General features: G+C 36.1%; 1 protein-coding gene and 2 long non-coding RNA genes across 5 annotated transcripts; 2 read left to right on the top strand and 1 right to left on the bottom strand.

Moving 5' to 3' along the window:
• The first annotated feature begins 64 nt into the window (after nucleotides 1-64).
• Nucleotides 65-4636, top strand: LOC139198442 (uncharacterized). The gene is made up of 3 exons (XR_011583968.1): nucleotides 65-259; nucleotides 3907-3977; nucleotides 4506-4636. It is a non-coding gene; the product is annotated as an uncharacterized lncRNA (long non-coding RNA).
• Nucleotides 4637-8295: 3659 nt separating this feature from the next.
• LOC103441620 (vacuolar protein sorting-associated protein 9A-like) lies at nucleotides 8296-12826 on the top strand. Of its 3 annotated transcripts, none has more exons than XR_001790698.3 (6): nucleotides 8301-8584; nucleotides 8735-8882; nucleotides 9070-9240; nucleotides 10416-10595; nucleotides 10789-12020; nucleotides 12443-12826. XR_001790698.3 is itself a non-coding variant. In XM_008380305.4 (5 exons), the coding sequence occupies exons 1-5, from the start codon at nucleotides 8493-8495 to the stop codon at nucleotides 11620-11622; spliced, it is 1425 nt and encodes a 474-aa protein (XP_008378527.3). In that variant the 5' UTR covers nucleotides 8296-8492; the 3' UTR covers nucleotides 11623-12109. The 3 variants fall into 3 exon arrangements, 1 of the variants encoding a protein (XP_008378527.3); XR_001790697.3 differs by having other exon boundaries at nucleotides 12432-12826; XM_008380305.4 differs by lacking the exon at nucleotides 12443-12826 and having other exon boundaries at nucleotides 8296-8584; nucleotides 10789-12109.
• A 5313-nt stretch (nucleotides 12827-18139) lies between these two features.
• On the bottom strand, nucleotides 18140-19092 carry LOC139198345 (uncharacterized). The gene is made up of 2 exons (XR_011583766.1): nucleotides 18374-19092; nucleotides 18140-18254 (listed from the first exon to the last, which is right to left on the bottom strand). It is a non-coding gene; the product is annotated as an uncharacterized lncRNA (long non-coding RNA).
• Nucleotides 19093-19431: the final 339 nt, after the last annotated feature.

Here is a 19431-nt window from a genome sequence, read left to right as displayed (position 1 = left end):
TTTAATTGAATTAAAGTTGAGGAAGTATTGTTACAATTTCCTCTTACTATATCATATTTAGCTCAGTTCCTGGTGGTACTTTTGCAGACTGTTTTGTAGCCGTCAACTTCTCATGATCGGTTATTTTGAAGTTGTGACTGAATTCCGTGGCTTGTTCGACAAGAACCTTTTCAAGCATGACTGCATTCTCGATCAAATACATGGCAAATCCGGTGTCAATAGTATACCCAACGAAGCCATAAAACTTCATCGCCTTAAGGTATTGATGCAGACTTTTAAAATTAATCTTGTGTGATTGTTTTAATAATCCCTGCTTAGGCGTTAGGCGTTTGGTCATTGTCCGATTAAGCCTAAGCATTTGAAAATCAAGAAATAGCGCCTAGTCCTCATAGACACCTGACTACGTCGTAACTCTCACTCAGACATAAAATCAATAATTTTTAGGATTCTTTAGATATAGACCTTTGTAACTCTTATTTCCTATATAAAAACCCACCTAATTATAAACATTCAAATAAAACCCAAATTTAAAAGTGATTGCCATGTAGGAAAGTAATTGAACTATTAATACAAAATATTTACAACTTGTACCACAACATTCAAAATAAATCAATAAATATTATTACTCACCTTAATTACAATGAACAAATAATTTATTGCATATTATTACCCCCAACACACACACACACACACACACATATATATACATATATATGTTCAAATGTATATAGTACTACCACAAGCTCAATATATATATATATATATATATATGTATGTATGTATGCATAGTACTACATATATGATCAAACATATTATACTAATTAATCTACCTATACGTAAATTTATGATGAGCAAATAACATATATTTTGTAGGTATATTATTTTGTATGTATCATCATATATATTGGGCACATTTTATTATTACATGTACAAAATAATAGGTAAAATAGTATTGAATAAAATAATAATATTTTTTACGTAGGTACATTATTTTGCATACATTGTGTTTGCTTTATTATGTAGGTAAATTATTTTGCATGTATTTTACATATAGTGAGGAAATTATTTTGCCTTTTTGAAGCAATCTAACATTTTAAAATTCGAATAGTAGGTGCACTAAATCAAATAACATTTTTTGTAGGTAAATTATTTTGCATGAATTTTTACGTATACCAGGCTTTTTTTTTGTTATATATATGTGTGTGAAATAATTTACCTACATTTATATGTCAAATATAATTTGTTGACTTAACTAAGCATGTATTATTACATATATTAGGCATGTTTTGTTGTTATTATATGTGATAGCCCGTCCCAAAAAAATTATGATTTTTATAATTTTATTAAGTGATTTTACGAAATTGCCCTTCGAGGCACGTGTGTATTGATGGAGGTTATTTACGGTGTCGTGTCACCTAAGATTTGTTTTCTTGGCATACCCTCATAGTACTCGTCATTACGGACGCATGAGCACAGACGGTTCGTGAATTCAAGCTATACCGCAGAAGATATTGATGTTTGAAGTTTGGGACATTTTAGTAATTTAATTATTTGCGGTAGAATTTCAGTTTTGGAAAGGGGAATTAAAGGTTTGGGCGCTGCCTAGTTAGAGGGGGGAGATAGATGAACTGCCCAATCAGAAACAAAAGAAAGAAGAAGGGGGATTGGCTGCCCAACCAAGGAATGAGGAGATGGACCAATCAGAACAGTGAGAGAAGTGAAGGACCAATCAGAATCTGAGGAAAGGAGGGAAAGGAGAGGAAAAGAGGAAGGGGATCGGTCGGATCCCCTTGACCTGCAACCCGTTTTCGACCCGGTCGGCAAACACCTCACTTTTCGACGATTTTCACCCATTTTTCCGGCGAATTGCTACAAGAAACTACTTGGGAACTCCTCCACGACCTTCCCTCTCTCCATTCCATCTCAAATTTGGAGAGATTTGGCTTTGAAAATGGAAGAACCCGCAAGAAGGGGTACGGCGACTTTGGCTTCGAATCACCCAATCCCGAAGCAATTTCTTCCAACTACCACCACCCATAGCATCCTCTTGAGGCCTAGAACAAAGCCCAAGCAATGGTTGGGACAACAGAGTTGTTTTGGAGTCGGATTGAGCACACCCAAAACCTAGGGTTTCCGACGGGTTTTGTTGAAATTAGAGGCTTTTCCGACCGAATTGGCCTTGGCCACATGTATGAAAGTTTCTCTACTCATTGAGATCTTCATTTTTGTAAATTTTGGTAATTTTTGGAAATAGTTGGATTTTCCGACAATCTGGGGCGGCCGACCGCCACCCACGGCAGCGCGTGGCCAGTGGGCTGCCAATGTTACTTTTATGCTATAATTGATGTCCTGAGTTCAGTTTTGGTAGTGGCTTAACGTTGGTTAATCGTTTGAACTTAAATTCGTTTCGATACGTGGTTAGGTGAAAATATGAATCGACGATCCAACTGTTGGATCATCACCAAACTTTGATACTTTGTAATACGTAATATTTGAGGATCATAGGAACTTACGGATTGGAAATCCGACGTATGGATCTTCTCGAATTGGATTTGTAAGTTCATAAAATAAAAGGTTAATCGCCACTCGGTTTTGGAAATTGGCGGAGATCCAACCGTTGAATCATAACGAAACTTTAGCATGTTGTTCTATACGCATAATGTGATTCATGGGAAGTTATTGATCAGAAATTTGAGATGCAGATCTTCCGGATCGAGTTATGTAGAATTGTGATCCTATCGTTGAACTTTGGTCGGCGGATGACTTTTGGTTAATGGGTCTTAAACCATTCTAAATTATCCTGGAGGATATGTTATATGTTATATGTTAGTTACGTATTTTATTGATAAGAGTGCTGAGATGTGATTCGATTATTGTTTTAGGCGTCGATTGATCGGGACGCCTTGGTACTCATTCTAGGGAGTTGTAGCGTGGACTCTAGGTGAATGGGCCTTTGGTTTTCAATATATATTTATATACTTGATATACTTCCCAGAAATACACTTAAATGAAAGTATGCTTTGAATTACTATGTCAAATGCTTTTATATTTTGAATGTGCATTTAATAGTTGCATTTATATGATTGTGGTGATGTGGACTCTCAGGTAAGTATCAGGTGAGTTATAGTTGGTTAATATGAACTACGAACGGCTTGATCCCTGTTTAGGGTACGTAGGTAGCCTAACGAAAATGTTAGGTGCAGCCATACAATATATGAAATCAAATAAATGAGATATAAGTTTATTTGAGGAATTGAGTAGTGTGATGAACATGTTTGGTTGGCTATGTGAGATGTGATTGAGAAACGATAGCTTATAACCTGCACCAGGGTGATTGTGATTTAGCCAGAGAAAGCTGACACATGCCTGAATATAATGTCACCTCTCACACCATATGCTCACATTAGATCCAATTTAGGTGCACAGTCTTGTTGTACAGACCATCATAGGTGGTTCCAACTTGTAGGTGACTAGCGATTTATTGCATAACTATCATGAGAGCGTAGCAATGAGCATAACTATATTACACCCAGTCTTGTTGTACAAACCATTTCAGTGGTTTCGACTCGTGTGTAGTGTAGTGCCGTACAGGTCACTTGTGGTGACTCCGGCTGGATTGATTGATGAGTTATGAATTTAGCCGTACAGACCTCTGCAGAGGTTCTGGCTAATATGTTATTTTCCATGAGCTTATTCTCACTTGAATCACTTATCCTATTTCATATTTGGCATGGCATACTTTTGATTTATGGATATGTGAAGCATGATGTGAAAATATATTGATATATTCTAGTTCTGGAAAAATTATACAGGTTTTACGGCGAGAGGTTAGAACCTTTGAGAAAGAAATGAATTTGAAAAGATTTGTTTTTGCCAACTCACGCTTTCTGTTTTCCTCCCTTCCAGGTTTTAATTGTTAAAAGTTCGTATCGACGAAGATTCTTGGCAAATCTCAGGATATGTGGCTACCTCAGAGGGTATAATCCTTATCCTCTATGCTTTACATACTTATGCTCTAACGTCACGTGTGAGATGAGTTATTTCCCGCTCACCAGTGCACTCTGGTATTTAGGCACTCTTAGGTTTAAATTTATTTCACATCCTTACACTTTATGGCTTCGTCACCTTCCAGGTGTCGGCCAGCACAACTTGATTTGGAGTCCTAATGGACATTCTGGGTCCGGGTGTGTCATTATATATTAGGCAATAAATTTATTATTTTCGTAAAATCATTAATTCTCCCGTACAATCTATATGGAACTAATTGTGTACATCAAACATTCAAATAGAGGTGTTTTGGGCATCAAAAATTTTTAAATGTGTAAAGTCAAATATAATTAATGAATTTGTTGATGTGGAATCTAGTTAATGAGTTTTATTTGAGTAAAAAACTTATGATGGGATGTGGAGAAAATTAAATTTCAGGGGCTAAAGTTATATTTTCAATAATTTTTATTTTGTATTTTATTTTTGTTTAATAAATTGTGTCTGCTGCTTGTGAACAGATCTAGATTTTCCCATTTTATATCGATTGTAATTCTACGGAAGAGAGGAGGTCGCTCTATCAAGGGAGCCAAACTCACGAGGCTTCATTTGTCCTCCGCAACAACACTATATGATACATTCTCGAGACTAGTTATTTCAGGAAAATCTGCAGGGAGTTGAAGATATGTTCCCCCCTTGCCTATACTTTAATGTGAAGGGTTGAGAGTATACCTGTAAATGGGTTGGGTTTACTAGGTTTGCATTAGGTTCAACCCGACCCGTTAATTTAACGGGTCACCCGAACCCAACCAGTTTCACCCGTTAACTTTTTTTTTTGGTAACATTTCATTAAAAAAAAAAAGTTTTGCTTCGGCAGGATTGTGGGCTTCGAGAGCCTTGAGGTGGAGAGTGGTGAGCATCTTAACTCTTAAGCCTGTCTCTGAGTCTCTCTCTTTGTTTTTTGTGTTGCTTTGCTCGCAGTGTGGCTGCAACTTCAAGCTTCTCAAAAATCTCTGGCTCCGAGAAAACCAAATCCACCTGTAGAATCTGTCTCATCTTCACCTATGAGCAAGGAAGAAAAAATCGATAATATCGGCGATATTTCACCGATATTATCGTTTTTTTGAAGATTCAATATTTTTTTAACTATCTAAATGATTTTCGTCAAAATATCACGATATTATCAATAATATCAATAATATCACGATATTTTCAAAATTATCGATAATATCGAAATATAATATTAAAAAATACTTAAATGTTGAGAAATCTCAACACATACTACACTTGATCATAGCCCAAAGGCCAACCAAGATATGCTTTTCTGAGCTTGGGAATGTGGATTTTAAAGGCCTTCTTGCTTGCTCACGGCCCTCGCATGGGCGATGTGGGACTCGACCAAGGAAGAAAATAGGAATTTCGGCCGGAAATCCACACCCACTTTAAACGGCCATAACTTTGTCAAAACTCAACAAAATCAAGCAAGACAAAAATGAAAGTTGTAGCCCTCGAAGAGACGAAGAGAATGGTACCTCACACGACGTCTGAATCGTCGTGGTTTGGCCAGAACATGCCTCGAAAGTCACTGAGGTCGCCGGAAACTGGGTAAGATTAAAATGAGAAATGAGTATAACTTTTTCAATACTCAACGAAATTGAGTGAAACAAAAAGGAAAGTTGTACTACTCGACGAGACGAAGAGATTGATACCTTGCACTCCAGCCAACTCGCCGTGGTTTGGCCGGAAAACCAGTGTCAAATTCGGCACATTATTCTTTATCATTTATTCACTTCCCTTTTTTTTTTTTAATATCCTAAATAAAACCTCCCAATATTGTACTAATTAATTATATATAAATGATTATGGTGTGTTTAAATTTCTTTAATTAATTACTACATATTTTCTACACTCACAATGTTTGCCAGCTCACTATATAATCAACTTAAATCAGTTAAATCCATCATGCAATGCATTTCCTTCCAATTTTTTGTGATAAACTAATAGATAATTGACTAAATAAACATCCTGCAAAGTTTCATTAAAAATTTCCAAGTTTTTCTTACAATTTCCATGGTTTCCATGTAATTTTTATCGATATTGATATTATCCCGATATTTCCATCGATATTTCTGTGTTTTCGGACTACCGATATTTCCGATATTTTCTTCCTTGCCTATGAGAATATTGAATCCTGATAAAATTACATCAGTACGCAGGGACCTCATGGGAAAGGATGAATAACAAAATGTTGGTCATTTGCCATAGGTAGCCTAAGAAGGTGCTCAGATGGTGAAGATGACGGTGGGAGTGATCGATCTGCAACAGCGAGGAAGGACAAAGTCTCCACTGTGGCTTATCATGGGGCCCGTGAGTCTTTTGTGCTTGATTTCGAGGACAGAGAGAATGGAAAGCATTATCACTCTAATGGGTCGCACCCAAGAAAGTCCATAATAATGGGTGAAACGGGTGGTTAACAGGTTTCGCGGGTTCATCCAAAATGACCCGTTATTTAACAGGTGATTAACGGGTTGACCCGTTAACCACTCGGCCCGTTTATCATTCACCCGAAAACTAATTTTAACGGGTCGGGGTGAAAATGCCAGGTCTAGTTGAGAATGCATAATTGATGAAAAATATCATTAAATCGATCGAAATGCTTCTGTCATTCACATTGCTTTTGCATTCAAATATAGCATGATGAGGGAGAGTGCAATGGTGCATGTAGGCTTCTAAATAAAGGGAAACACAATTGCGTGGAACAGGAGCACGACTGGAAGACATCCTGAAAGCTTCTAGGGTTTCACCCTAATGATATTCCAAGAATATTTTGTTCATCCGATCAACCAATCTGTAGTTCTTTGAATCAAAGTTGAGATCTAGACAACTAAACATGTTTCCACAAATTTATCCATCTCTTAGAGAAGAAACAAGTCTTTGCTGATTCCTCAACATTCAATTGAGAAATAATGGCAATTAGAATTCATCAGGTAGCTCACTGATCCGAACCTCCTCCGTGGCAGTTTTACGCTCTTCTTATTTGCAGGAGTAATGCTTGGGAACTAAAAGACATGAAAGTTGATGATTTATTTATTACTTAGTATTGATAAACGTGCTTATTCCTGCTTGTGACACATCATTTAATTTGTAAAATTTGTCTCCAAATTTAGTCTCTTTAGAATTACCCTATTGCAATTTTCTTTTCAAAACCCTAACAAAGAAAGCAAATCGTTTTGTTTTTATAGACAAAATTTACAAACTAAACTAAATGATGAGTCACCAATAAAAATGAACACGTTTATCAAGTATCATCAACTTCCTCATCTACAAATTTATTTCCCTAACATTATCTTTCATTTGATTGGGCTTATAGGGTTCGCTAAAGGGCTCTACATGCGTCGGAGATGGACTTGGTCAATGTCTACACTTTGGAAAAGGGATCCTTTCCGGATCCCTTTCACCAAATTTACCAAATCAATCAATCTGGATCCTTGAAATTTGATTCAACAGCTACAAACATAAGGTCTTTTTAAAAATTATAATAACTTTAACCGTTTGATCAATTTTAAGGACCCGAATTAGGTGATTAAGTGGATTTGATGGAAGGGATCATGAGAGGATCCCTTTCCTATACTTTGGATCTTGTAATTTGATCGTCGTGATTTAAACCTTGTTTTTTTACTCATTCGTTTAATGATCATTTCACCATTAATTAATAGAAATTTAAAAACAAAAAACAAAATTATTATCAAATGACCCTAATTATTATAATGTTTTTTCGTTTTTGAAACGTAGACAATCGGTTTCAACACTCAACAAAAAATTAAACTAAAAACTAAAAACTAAACATTGAGGTCAAACTACCACTTTGTACTACAGTGGTATTCATCTTCACTTGGAAGTAAAAGGTTATATGTTCGAATCTCATGGATGGTGAATTTGATACCAAATTAAGCTGCTTATTGTATGGCTTAGCCGAACTCCCTCTCAGTCAAACTTTGAAAACTAAGGAGCCTTTTCATCATCATTTTGATTTCCATTCTTAGTTTTTCTTATGGAACTAAGTAGTTATCAAATAAGTTTTTAAACTCAAATTTATTTTCTAAGCTGAAAACAAAATAGTTATCAAACGACTACTAAAATTTAAAACTAAAAACGGTTTTTATTCTTTAAAAATTAAAAATTAAAAGTGGTTATCAACAAGTTTTTAATAAAAAAAAAGTGAAAATTGGAAAAAATACTAAAAAAATAAATATGAAAAATAGGACGCGCAATGAGAGGTGAATTAATATATACGAAGTTAATTAACTTTTTTGGTTAATTAACGTTGGATGCTCTGTTCTTTTGTCAGATAACCAATTCGTGCATCGGCTCCATCACAATCAATTTGCAATTGGCTTTGGAAGTAAAAGCACTGTGCTCTCCAGCTCCCTTCCCCCCCCCCTCTCTCTCTCTCTCTCTCTCTCATCATCGCCGCGAGCTGAGGTTTTGGAGCCATCGGACGGAGGAGAATGGAGAACGCCGACGTGTTCTTAGGACTGCACGACTTTCTGGAACGCATGCGTCAACCGTCGGCCGCTGATTTCGTCAAGTCCATAAAAAGGTGAAACGAATTTTTAAGATTCCGATCGTTCATTTCATTGCTTGTTGATGTGGTGATGATCTCTAATTACAGTAGTTGAGAATTGAGTGTTAACAAAGATGTGTTGTGTTTGTTTTGCATTGAATTGGATTGGATTGGACTGGATTGCAGTTTCATAGTGTCGTTTACGAACAATGCTCCTGATCCTGAGGGGGACAGCGCTGCAGTGCAGGACTTCTTTGCCCGGATGGAAATTGATTTCAGGGCTCATCCACTTTGGGCGGGCTGTTCAGAGGAGGAGCTCGACAGTGCCGGCGAAGTCAGTTTCAACTTTGAGCTTGAATTTGACGTTGAATTTTACACCCTTGTTCGATTTTACGAATCCAACTATTTGCATTGTAGTTTTGCTTGCTATAAAGTGTTTTGGCTAACAATTTGTGTTAATATATGTATGATTTGTTGATGTTGTTGGTACTTTTTCGTTTGTGGGTTTTTGTTAAATGCAGGGACTGGAGAAGTATGTTATGACGAAGTTGTTTCCTCGCGTATTTGCTTCGCTTCCAGATGATGTAAAACTTGATGAGCAACTGTATGAGAAGATGGCTTTAGTACAACAGTTTATTCGGCCGGAAAATTTGGATATCAAGCCCACCTTTCAAAATGAGACTTCATGGCTGGTGAGTAGAGGACTACCCATATGAAATATGTATAAATGAAGCGTCCTTGTATGCTCATGGCAGTAATATATATTACACATATCAAACAGTGGTAATTTGTTTGAGGTCACAAAATATTTCAACATTAGGATTGAGTTGATCAACATTTTGTGTTTTAAAGATAGCTCAATGAAGAGAAATTTTAGCAAATGGTATTAACCTTAGTTGGAGAGGAAAATTCTCTATTCCAATCTATACTAGAAAATAAATAGACGATTGACCTCTGCCGAAATATGAAATTGTTTGTTGACATAAACCAAATTTCCTATATATGCACGAATGAAGTACATTATATAAAGATATGGTCATGGATCTTAATCGAGATGTATTGATTTGCATATGAGCCGTCTATATTTGTTATAGGTCCTTGTTCAAGGGCCTTCTTGGAGAAAACCTACACACATGTTGACAGGTATTAAAAAAGAAATAGTCATGATGATCGGAGGTTTTCCAACATAGGCAGTAGTGTTTATAGCTCAGACAAATACCTAGTTGAAAGAATCATAAAATAGAGATCACTTCCCCCTTTACAGTTCTTCCAAGGTGCACACTCACTGTCTCTTCATGTGCGGGGTAATTAATGTGTCTCAGTCTCTCTAATTTGTAATTCAACTTTGTTTTTCTTAGGGCCCGTTTGATTACCATGTCATTTTTTCTGCTAGAGATATAGGGAAAGTATACGTGAGAAATTGGAATGGAGAAGGATGTAGGGAGGTGGTGGGAGGGAGGACGGAGAAACAAAGGAGATAGTATGAAAACAATAACTTCAATCTGAAATCAACTTAAAACTGTCTCCCAGTTTTTTGTTTTAGTTTTCATTTTGTGTGTTAATCCATACACATTTTTTCTACCACCCTTCCTTCACCCTTCTTCATTCCTCGTTTCTCTGGCATTCTTTTCCTCTATATATAGCACAGAAAATGAAAAATAAAACTGAAACGAAATGGTTATCAAACAGCCCTTAGGTTTTTATTATTTTCCTGAGAATGCGCATGGGGCATTGTTCAATCATAATTTATAGTTTCCGACTTCTGTCTATTTCGACTTAATTATTTGTTCGATACCTCTCAAAAATCCTTACCCTGGCTTTTTTTTTTTTTTTTTTTTTTTTTTAAATTTTAATTTTATCTTCGCAGCTTGCACAAAAAGAACTGCAAAAGATCAATATGTATAAGGCACCGAGGGATAAGCTTGTGTGTATCCTCAATTGTTGCAAGGTTATCAATAACTTGCTGATGAATGCTTCTGTTGCTTCCAATGAGAATCCCCCTGGAGCTGATGAATTTCTTCCAGTCCTAATTTATGTTACTTTAAAGGTATGACTAACTTTTATCATGGCTTGAATTATTTGATTAAACATTTACCTTTGATGCAATACCTATGATGTTTGATTTTAAGTAAATTATTGAATTATTGTCTCCCCTAGAGGTGGGTTGTGCTCCTCAGTTAAAGAAGGCAACATAGTATGTCAGGTTTACAAAGTTGCTTTATTTTATTGATGCGATGCAGGCAAACCCTCCACAACTGCACTCAAATTTATTGTATATACAAAGATACAGGCGACAATCTCGATTAGTTGGTGAAGCATCCTATTTTTTCACAAATATGCTCTCTGTTGAGTCCTTCATCTCAAATATAGATGCAAATGCTATTTCACTGGATGAATCTGAGTACGACAAGAACATGGAAACTGCTCGAGCACTTCTTTCAGGACTTTCAACTGATTTGGATGGTCAGTATACTCAAAGCAGTCCATTTGCAGGATATGTACATAGATCAGAATCTATGGAAACCAGACATCAACCTCCAAATGCCAACAAGGACCCAGCAGCACAGTCCAAATCTTCAGAAACAAAATCCCGAGGGAAGAAGATACCCAATGCAAAGGATAACTCACCCTATTCAAAAATTCCATCTCTTTCAGATTTGGAGAATAAGGGTGCAGCTGTCCTTGTAAACAACGATCAGGCGGGCCAGGTTTTCCAGGAATATCCATACTTGTTTGTGAATGTTGGGGACCTAACCATCAATGATGTAGAGGACCTTCTTAATAATTACAAGCAACTTGCATTCAAATATGTTTGTCTTTCCAAAGGGTTAGGCGTTACTGCTCCATCTCTTCCTTACAATTTGCATACAGAGTTCCACCAGCATACTGAAACGGCAAAGCAACAGGAACGCTCTAGAGCTGTAGAGCAGAATGATGAGACGTCAGATGACACTGATAAGAAGGATGATGGATTAAAGGAGCCCTTTATTGATGTCGAAAACTTGGAATCTAGATTGTCACAGGATCGAGCCGCTGCACCACAGAGTGGTTCACATGAGGAGTCCTCTCAGTAGCAGCTGTACCAGCACATGTATTTTGCTGGAGTATGTTGAATTTCCAATGCAATCGCCACCATCAGGGATCCATTTCTCCTTTTTCCTATTGCAGATGGAATATCGTCTTGGTTGGCAATGAGCTCTATCATTGTCCATTCTCACCACATAATTGTCAATATTCTAGGTAGAAACGAGGGGCTACAAATTTGTTTGGGAATGCATCAAATTGCATTTATATGAAGATGGAAAAATGTACAACTCTCAGCAGACCCAGGTGCAACAGTGTATGCTTGGAGGCACTCGTAATCTCACACACGTAGCAGTAGAATGATCCTGGGCCACAGGCATGCTGGAGACAATCAAATGTGATTTTCACCGTAGTTGCACCATTCTATCCCTCATTAACGAGCATAAATGTATGTTCTAACTTTGAAATTCCTTTCCTCTGTTCTTTTATCTGTAATGCCACATTCGTCTGCACAAAGTTCTCTTGATGTTACTGCGATTGTATGTGGTTTCTTCATTTTTGCATTCAACTGCTATCGTCGTTCTAGTTTGGCTGCACCAGGAGTTTAGTGTATGATGTATCTAGCTATGGCTTGATATTGTAGTTCATTCACACTTCACAGTGGTAAAAATTAATTTCGAGTGAGACTTTCATGTGCTCAACACTGGTGAAAAATGTTAATCATGTAGCAAAAGTACTCGGTATTCTGAGTCGATAGAAGTTGAATTCTCCATGTCCGACGTTGCTATCATCCCTGGTTGGCATGCTATGCTATTGTATGATTGTTTGACATTTTCATAAGAGCAGTGCTATTTATCAGTTGGTTTGCAGGATGACTTGATGCATGTGGGGCCAACCACACGTCGAACAGCTAGGAGCTGGCGTGCGCATAGGCGATTGATCGTAGCAAATGTAATCAATACTCTGAATCGAAAATGAAGTTTGAATTAGGGTGTACGCAATCATCTCTGGATGGGATGCTATGCTATGCTGTAGGTTTGACATTTTCATAATTGCATTGCTATGTCACTTGGTAGCGGGGATGACTCTACTCTCTTCTTTCCCCACCTGCCCTCCGGCCCCCTATTGAAACCAAACCAACAGCAATTAGGAAGTTGAGAACATGGATTGGATTTTCTGAGGTAAGATGTAATCTAGTCATATTTTTCACGTGCTGGTTTTCGCCAATAAAAGGCCCTACATATTGACTTATTACCACAAGATAATTCAAGGAAATAAACCATTGGCAAAAAGGTATATTACTATATATGCCTGAAACAACATTATATATGTAAAATTAAAATCCCTACCGTCGAGTTTTTCTAAAAAAATAAAATTATATAAGGGTCTCAGTATTACTTGAAGTGAAAGTTATGATATTTGAACTTTTTTTTTTTTCAAAGATACGACCGAGTGAGATATTTCAACAATATATATATATATATATATATATAGGAATTGCTTAAGGGGAGGGATCCCCATTTTTTCAAAAAAATGGAGACACGCTCCCCACCGTTGGATTTGAATTAAATGAAATCCTGTGGTTGAGATTCTATGGCCTGTGTTTTAATCTCAACCACACAATTTCATTAAAGTCAATCTAACGGTGGGGAGCGTGTCCCCATTTTTTTTGAAAAAATGGGGATCCCTCCCCTTAAGCTCCCTGATATATATATATATATATATATATATATATATATATATGTTTACTTTTTGATATGCATTTTGTGTCACCTTAATGCACTGTTTTGTGTCAATTTAAATCATAGACAACAATTGTTAATAGAAATAAACAAAGAAAAGGTAAAAGTTTTGGAACTTATTGTATTGTGTGATTCCTTGTTACTTTCATTTTGTAAATTGTCCGATGACCTTCGTGTCATGCCTCCAATTCAATAATACAGATCATAAGATATGGTACTTTGATGTCGATGTTTCTAAAGAACAAATTAGTTTATATAACTTAAGTTAGTGAAACCAGGAAAACCAACAAACACAAACGAATCAAAAGCTTCCAAACCCTACTGAATATTGATCGGTTAGTTCCTTCTTTCAGAGAAAATGACTTATATGTAACTGTATAGTCATATTCTAATAAAATAAAAATATGTGTAAATTTTTTTCTTTGATTTCACTGGCACTACAATCATGCAACGCCACGTAATATTGTATTCATGTCACATAAATTATTCTCCTTCCATGGAGGTGGATTTCGGGGTCCAGATTTGATCATCTCATGCATTTTGACCTGTCTGATTTCAGAATAGCCCGGCAGGCCGGCCAAGGGCCAACTCGAAGCAGATCACCTCCCTTCTTGTGCTTCACACCCCCACTACATAAAATATTACATAATATTTTGAGACAGCCTTCAATTATACTGAATTTTTCAAACTGGGGGTCTAAGATCTTTATATTATAAAGATTCACGACACATAGATTTGAATTATATATATAATTTATTTTAATACATTTACCTTGCTGAATTTGGAGTTTTTTGTTGGAACGTTGATATATAACTAAAGGAATGTTTAGAATACATTTTTTACAGGTTAGTGAAATTTTTATGCTCAAAATCCTGATTCAAGTAGTCATTTATTTGGTACCTCCCAAGGAGCAGGAATATATTATATGTATATGTATGTATATATGTGTATTTGCCCATTAACCTTTTTCTTGTTCTTTATATGTGGATGTATGCAATATACGTTTGTATTTCTTTGTCTTCTACACATTCCTACGGCCTTTTACCTTCTACAACACGTGCTAATGAGGGGTCCTTGCTATGTGGCCCTTATAATATAAATCGTGCATGGTCCAGCTTGTTTCTTCCTTAATTTCACTTCATAGTTCATATTTTTTCGACTAAAAAAAGTGCATATGTTTGTGTACAGATATCACATTACCATTGTTGATTTTGTCCTTAAAAAACATATTTAATGGGAGAGGAGAGTTGCATTTTGATGGGTTTCTCATATTTATAGTAAGAGTTTGATTTTCGCTTTCATCTCTTTCGTAAGATTCAAAAAAAATTTAACATGTAAATCATATTTAATGGGAGAGAAGAGTTGCATATTGATGGGAGAGGAGTTATATTGATGGATTTCTCGTATTTTATACTCAACTAAGAAAGAAGGATTCGAACTTGATAATTTTAACATGTAATATATGAATATGCAACATTATTAAGTCCTTAATCAACCGAACAAAATTCTTAGTTGAAAAAAGAAAATCAATATAGATTTTATTAAAGCAATGTCAATGGTGATTGGTGATAGATAAACATGATTGATAATTGATGGGATGAACCCCTTTTACAAGTGATAAGGTCCCACTCCTATACACTCGTACACACCACACATAAAAATGTCATGCATCTTAGGCTAAAGTGTCAACCAAGGGAGCTTGCTTGTTAAGATATGGTAGAATTAGTGTACCAAATGCACCTTTCATGTGCCTCCCATGTTCTGTGGTGCATGGTTTGTCTGATGAGATGTATGCATCTCCAGACTCCAGCTTCAAGTTCAATTTTTTCCTGCACCTGATTTGTATGTCCCTCAATTTTAAATCTAAAATGTTCATCCAACCCAAACTCTCATACAGCAATACAAAATGGAAAATTAAGAACAACTGTATCATTGAGTGATATGAATGATGTGGCTATGATTGAAAATAGAAAATCTAATAGTTCGGATATCAAATCTAACAGCTGAAACACCTGTAACATTGAGTGCTACGTAGCATTGAATGCACAATCATTTACTCTTATATTGCTACAACTATTGAAATGTTTTAGGATTCATAAGTTTTCAATTCTGTTGTAAGTTGTAATTAAATGATTAAATGAGCTCATCTGTTAGGAGATCTAGATTTAGCCATGATGGCTAGAGCATATTGGTCCATTATACATCAAAGTTAAGATTCTCCTTGTCCACCATTTAGATGAATTTAGTGTAAATTGTCATATCGTTTATCATACCAGTTAGATGGGTTTATGTTATGAAAATTAGGTTACGTGCGTTTGACATTAATATGTAGTCGATTGAATATGTCTTTTTTTAGTTTAACTCTTTAAAGTAGAGCTTTTGTTGTTTTACAGCATCGCTTGGAGATAGCCCTAAGTGAGCTTACTCTATGATATAGATGCTCGTGATGCTGGCGCGATTCATGTTAAACAATAATCAATTTTAAATATCAAATGTAAAAACCACATTTACATTTTTTTTAAAATTTTTGAGAGATGTAAACATGAGTTTTAACTTTTACCCTAATGGGAGAGAAGTAAATTTGATATCTTATTTTAAGATATCATTTCATTTTCTCTCTTTAACTAGTGGAGATCACTTCTAAAGATATAACAATTTTATTTGCATTTATCTGGCTAAGATGAGCATTTTACATCTCATCTATAAAAATCTTTACAACCAATATAAAAAGATAAAATACTCACTTCAAAACATTTTGCATCTCCCGCTCTAATAAGAGTTCCATTGTTTTAGTCGAATGCAAAGGATCTAAGCTCACTCTATACCAGTAGGGTTTCATGACCTCGTAAAACAATAATTAAAGTATCATGTTATCCACACATTTAGTTTTACTTCTTATATACCTTTCTTAATTTCTGGTCATCGAATTGAATAAATTAAAGAAAATTAATAACTAAAAGTTAACAAAGATATGTAATCGGTAAAAGTAAATGCGTACTCAGCACTATCCTAATTAAAAAGATATATAAATGCTCTATTATTTGACAATTGACTTCAAACTACATATATCATTTGAAAAGGTAAAAATTGCTTGGTATAAAGAAAGCAGCACATCACAGTTTAATAATCTGGTTTCAACATAAAAAGAAGAAAACTAGAAATTAAAAGCCATTAAACTATATTTAAAGTTTGATCTTCCAAATGCAAATGTGGTCAAATATGCATACCTTTAGAGACATAGGATTAATACTAGCTTAATAGCAAGTTCGTGGAAGATGATTATGTAAAGTGAAAGTCATATAATTTTTTATTTTTGGATAAATACGAGAGTGTGGCAGCTAATGAAGTATGAAATGCATGCTTTTACAGTTTATAACACCAAAGAGGACGCGGATTAACTGGTTAATCCCCTTCAGGGTAAACGTGGTTCCACCTAATATGGGGCCAATAAGATGTGCTCGATATTTTTTGCTGCGATTAGTTTGACCTTTGACTGCTTCAATTATGTCCTAATTCAAGGATTTGGATCTTATCGGATCCTCTTTGTGAGAGAATCTCTATCCATTCATATACATTTGTGCGGTAAAAAAATATTTTGAATTTTTTTATTTAAAATTAAACATAAACAGTACTTATCGAAAACTAACCGCACAATATGTCACAGCCCGTCCCGAAATTTATTTATTGTGGATGTGAAATGACGGAATTGCCCTTAAAGGCTATTAAGGTACATGTGACATGTTATTCGAATAAATGTATACTCTCCTAAGTTCTTGGAAAATTTAATTAAGTAGATTAAATGGTATACAAATTGTGTGGTTATGGACCTAAAGGAATTGGATTGTGATTGTTTTGGGTGGACCACACACACACGGGACAAGCCCTCTCTCCTACCCGTGCCCTCTCTCTCTCCTCCCTCACAGTTCTCTTCCTCTCTCCCTCTTGAACTTGTACGGACGAACACCAAATCCCTCAAAACATCACGGATCGACGTCAAAAAGGTGAGTTCCTTCATCCTTGCAAGCTTGTGAGTTCATTGGTACCATTTTTGGAACTTAGAACCTTTGAAAACTCCTGAAACCCGAACCCCTAGTTTTGAGTACTATTCATGTGGACGTGAAATGTTGATTTTCAGGGATTCTAAGCTTACAGGGAGCTTAGTGAGGTCCCAAGGAAGCTCGGAGTACTTAGTTTGAAGGTTTTGGACGTCGGGATCGTAAGGTTCGAAGTTGGCCGGTTTTCTTGGATTTTCTTCGGTGAGATTTCGTATGTTTTTGAGCCTTAAAGTAGTATAATGTGATTCTACATGCTTAGGGCTTCATTTTGATGTAAATTTTGTAAAAAATGGTGAAGAATCGACGGAGAAAATGGAGTTTGAAAAATATTCAGTTTTCCGGCGCTGGCGAAACTAGTCCGGCGACTGGAGGAAGAAGATGACGCGTGTGGGGGACGTGCCGTGTTGGAAATTTTTTCTAAAAATACCTCGACGTCCGTGACGTCGAGTAGGTCACTGTGGTATATTCATATACCCAAATTGAGCATCGTATGAGAAGTTATTACGTATTGTTGGTTGTATGCTTTAAATAACGTTTTTATAGTTGTTTTGCATATAGGTGAGACCTATCCTGAGGACGAGTGCGTTTAAGGGCGTCACGGGGGTTACGACCATTCGACTTACCAGTGAGCATGGATTTAAATATCGATATTATCGGCGAAATATCGCCGATAATATCGATTTTTCGGGTAATGGATATTTAAACTGGTTTCCGTGTAGTTTTCGTCCAAATATCGTGATATTATCGATATTATCGATAATATCGCGATATTTTGGAAATATCGAGAAATTTCGTTGAACGGTGCAATCGGATTCCGATATCGGACGCCGGAGAAGAACGCCGGAGATGGTGTGCTTGTTCCCGAGCCCATTTCGTCCCAAAAACCTTGCAAAAACACGAATTTTAACTTAAATTTCACATATATACTCCAAATTTCACGCATGCATCAACGATTCAACATATGTGATATCGGTTTAGGGCTTAGGGTTTCAATGGAATCTCACCTGAAATATCGATGACTGGGCCAACTCCTTGCTCAGCGGCGCACCACCAGAGACGACTGAGGGAGAAGAAGAAGGATGGAGAGACTGAGGGAGAAGGATGGACGGAGAGACTGAGGGAGAAGGATGGACGGAGAGACCGAGGGAGAAGGATCGAGATCGAGGCTGAGGGAGAATGATGGACGGACGACGGAGAGACTGAGGGAGAGAAGGAGAGACTGCGTGTGTGGTGTGTGCGTGTGTGGTCTGCGTGTGTGGTGTGTGCGTGTGTGGTCTGTGCGTGTTTTGCAGAGAAGAAGAGACTGAGGGAGAGAAGCAGAGAAAGGGAGAGCCTGGGAAAGTGGAGAGAAAGAGAGGACTGAGAGAGAAGATAGATGTGAAGGATGGGGAATCGGGATGGAGGGGAGGTCACACCACACACATGGTGCTGAAATGGGGAAGCATGCTGCACCTTTTCAAAGTTTCAATTTCAACCACCCACCCAACCATGATTTTTACTTTTAATTTTAAAAAGTTAAATATAACCATTCAAAATATCTTAAGTTATATGACTTAATGTATTTTTAAATTTTAGATTGGTTGGATATTCTTTTTACATTTTATCATTCGATTTATTTGTGGGCTAACGAGGGAAACCAAACTAGCACATATGAACAATAATTAGTAATTTATTTAGAGTTTTAATACTCACATCCTTATTAAACTCCTAATTAATTTTCAATTCAAACATTTCAAATATATAAAAAATAAAATAAGAATAAGTTTGTACCCATTAATTTTTATAAAAAAAAATTGATATGTACCCGTTATAAGAATAAGTCACTCATGTATCTTACCATGCAATATATAAAGTGTAAAATATTGTACTAATTCATTATATATAAATGATTATGGTGTGTTTAAACTTCTTTCATTAATTACTACATATATAAATGATTAATTACTACATATTTTCTACACTCACAATGTTTGTCAGCTCGCTATATAATCAACTTGATAATGTTAAATCCATCATGCAATGCATTTCCTTCCAATTTTTTGTGATAAACTAATAGATAATT

The sequence above is a fragment of the Malus domestica genome, chromosome 08 (assembly GCF_042453785.1).
Source record: "Malus domestica chromosome 08, GDT2T_hap1".
NCBI lineage: Eukaryota > Viridiplantae > Streptophyta > Magnoliopsida > Rosales > Rosaceae > Malus > Malus domestica.
This window is presented reverse-complemented; position numbering and strand designations above follow the sequence as displayed.

Coding starts and splice junctions, on each gene's coding strand:
- LOC103441620 (XM_008380305.4), top strand. CDS start 8,493: ATGGAGAACGCCGACGTGTTCTTAGGACTGCACGACTTTCTGGAACGC. Junction 9,241..10,415: donor AAAATGAGACTTCATGGCTG/GTGAGTAGAGGA, acceptor TTATCTTCGCAG/CTTGCACAAAAAGAACTGCA. Junction 10,596..10,788: donor TAATTTATGTTACTTTAAAG/GTATGACTAACT, acceptor GATGCGATGCAG/GCAAACCCTCCACAACTGCA.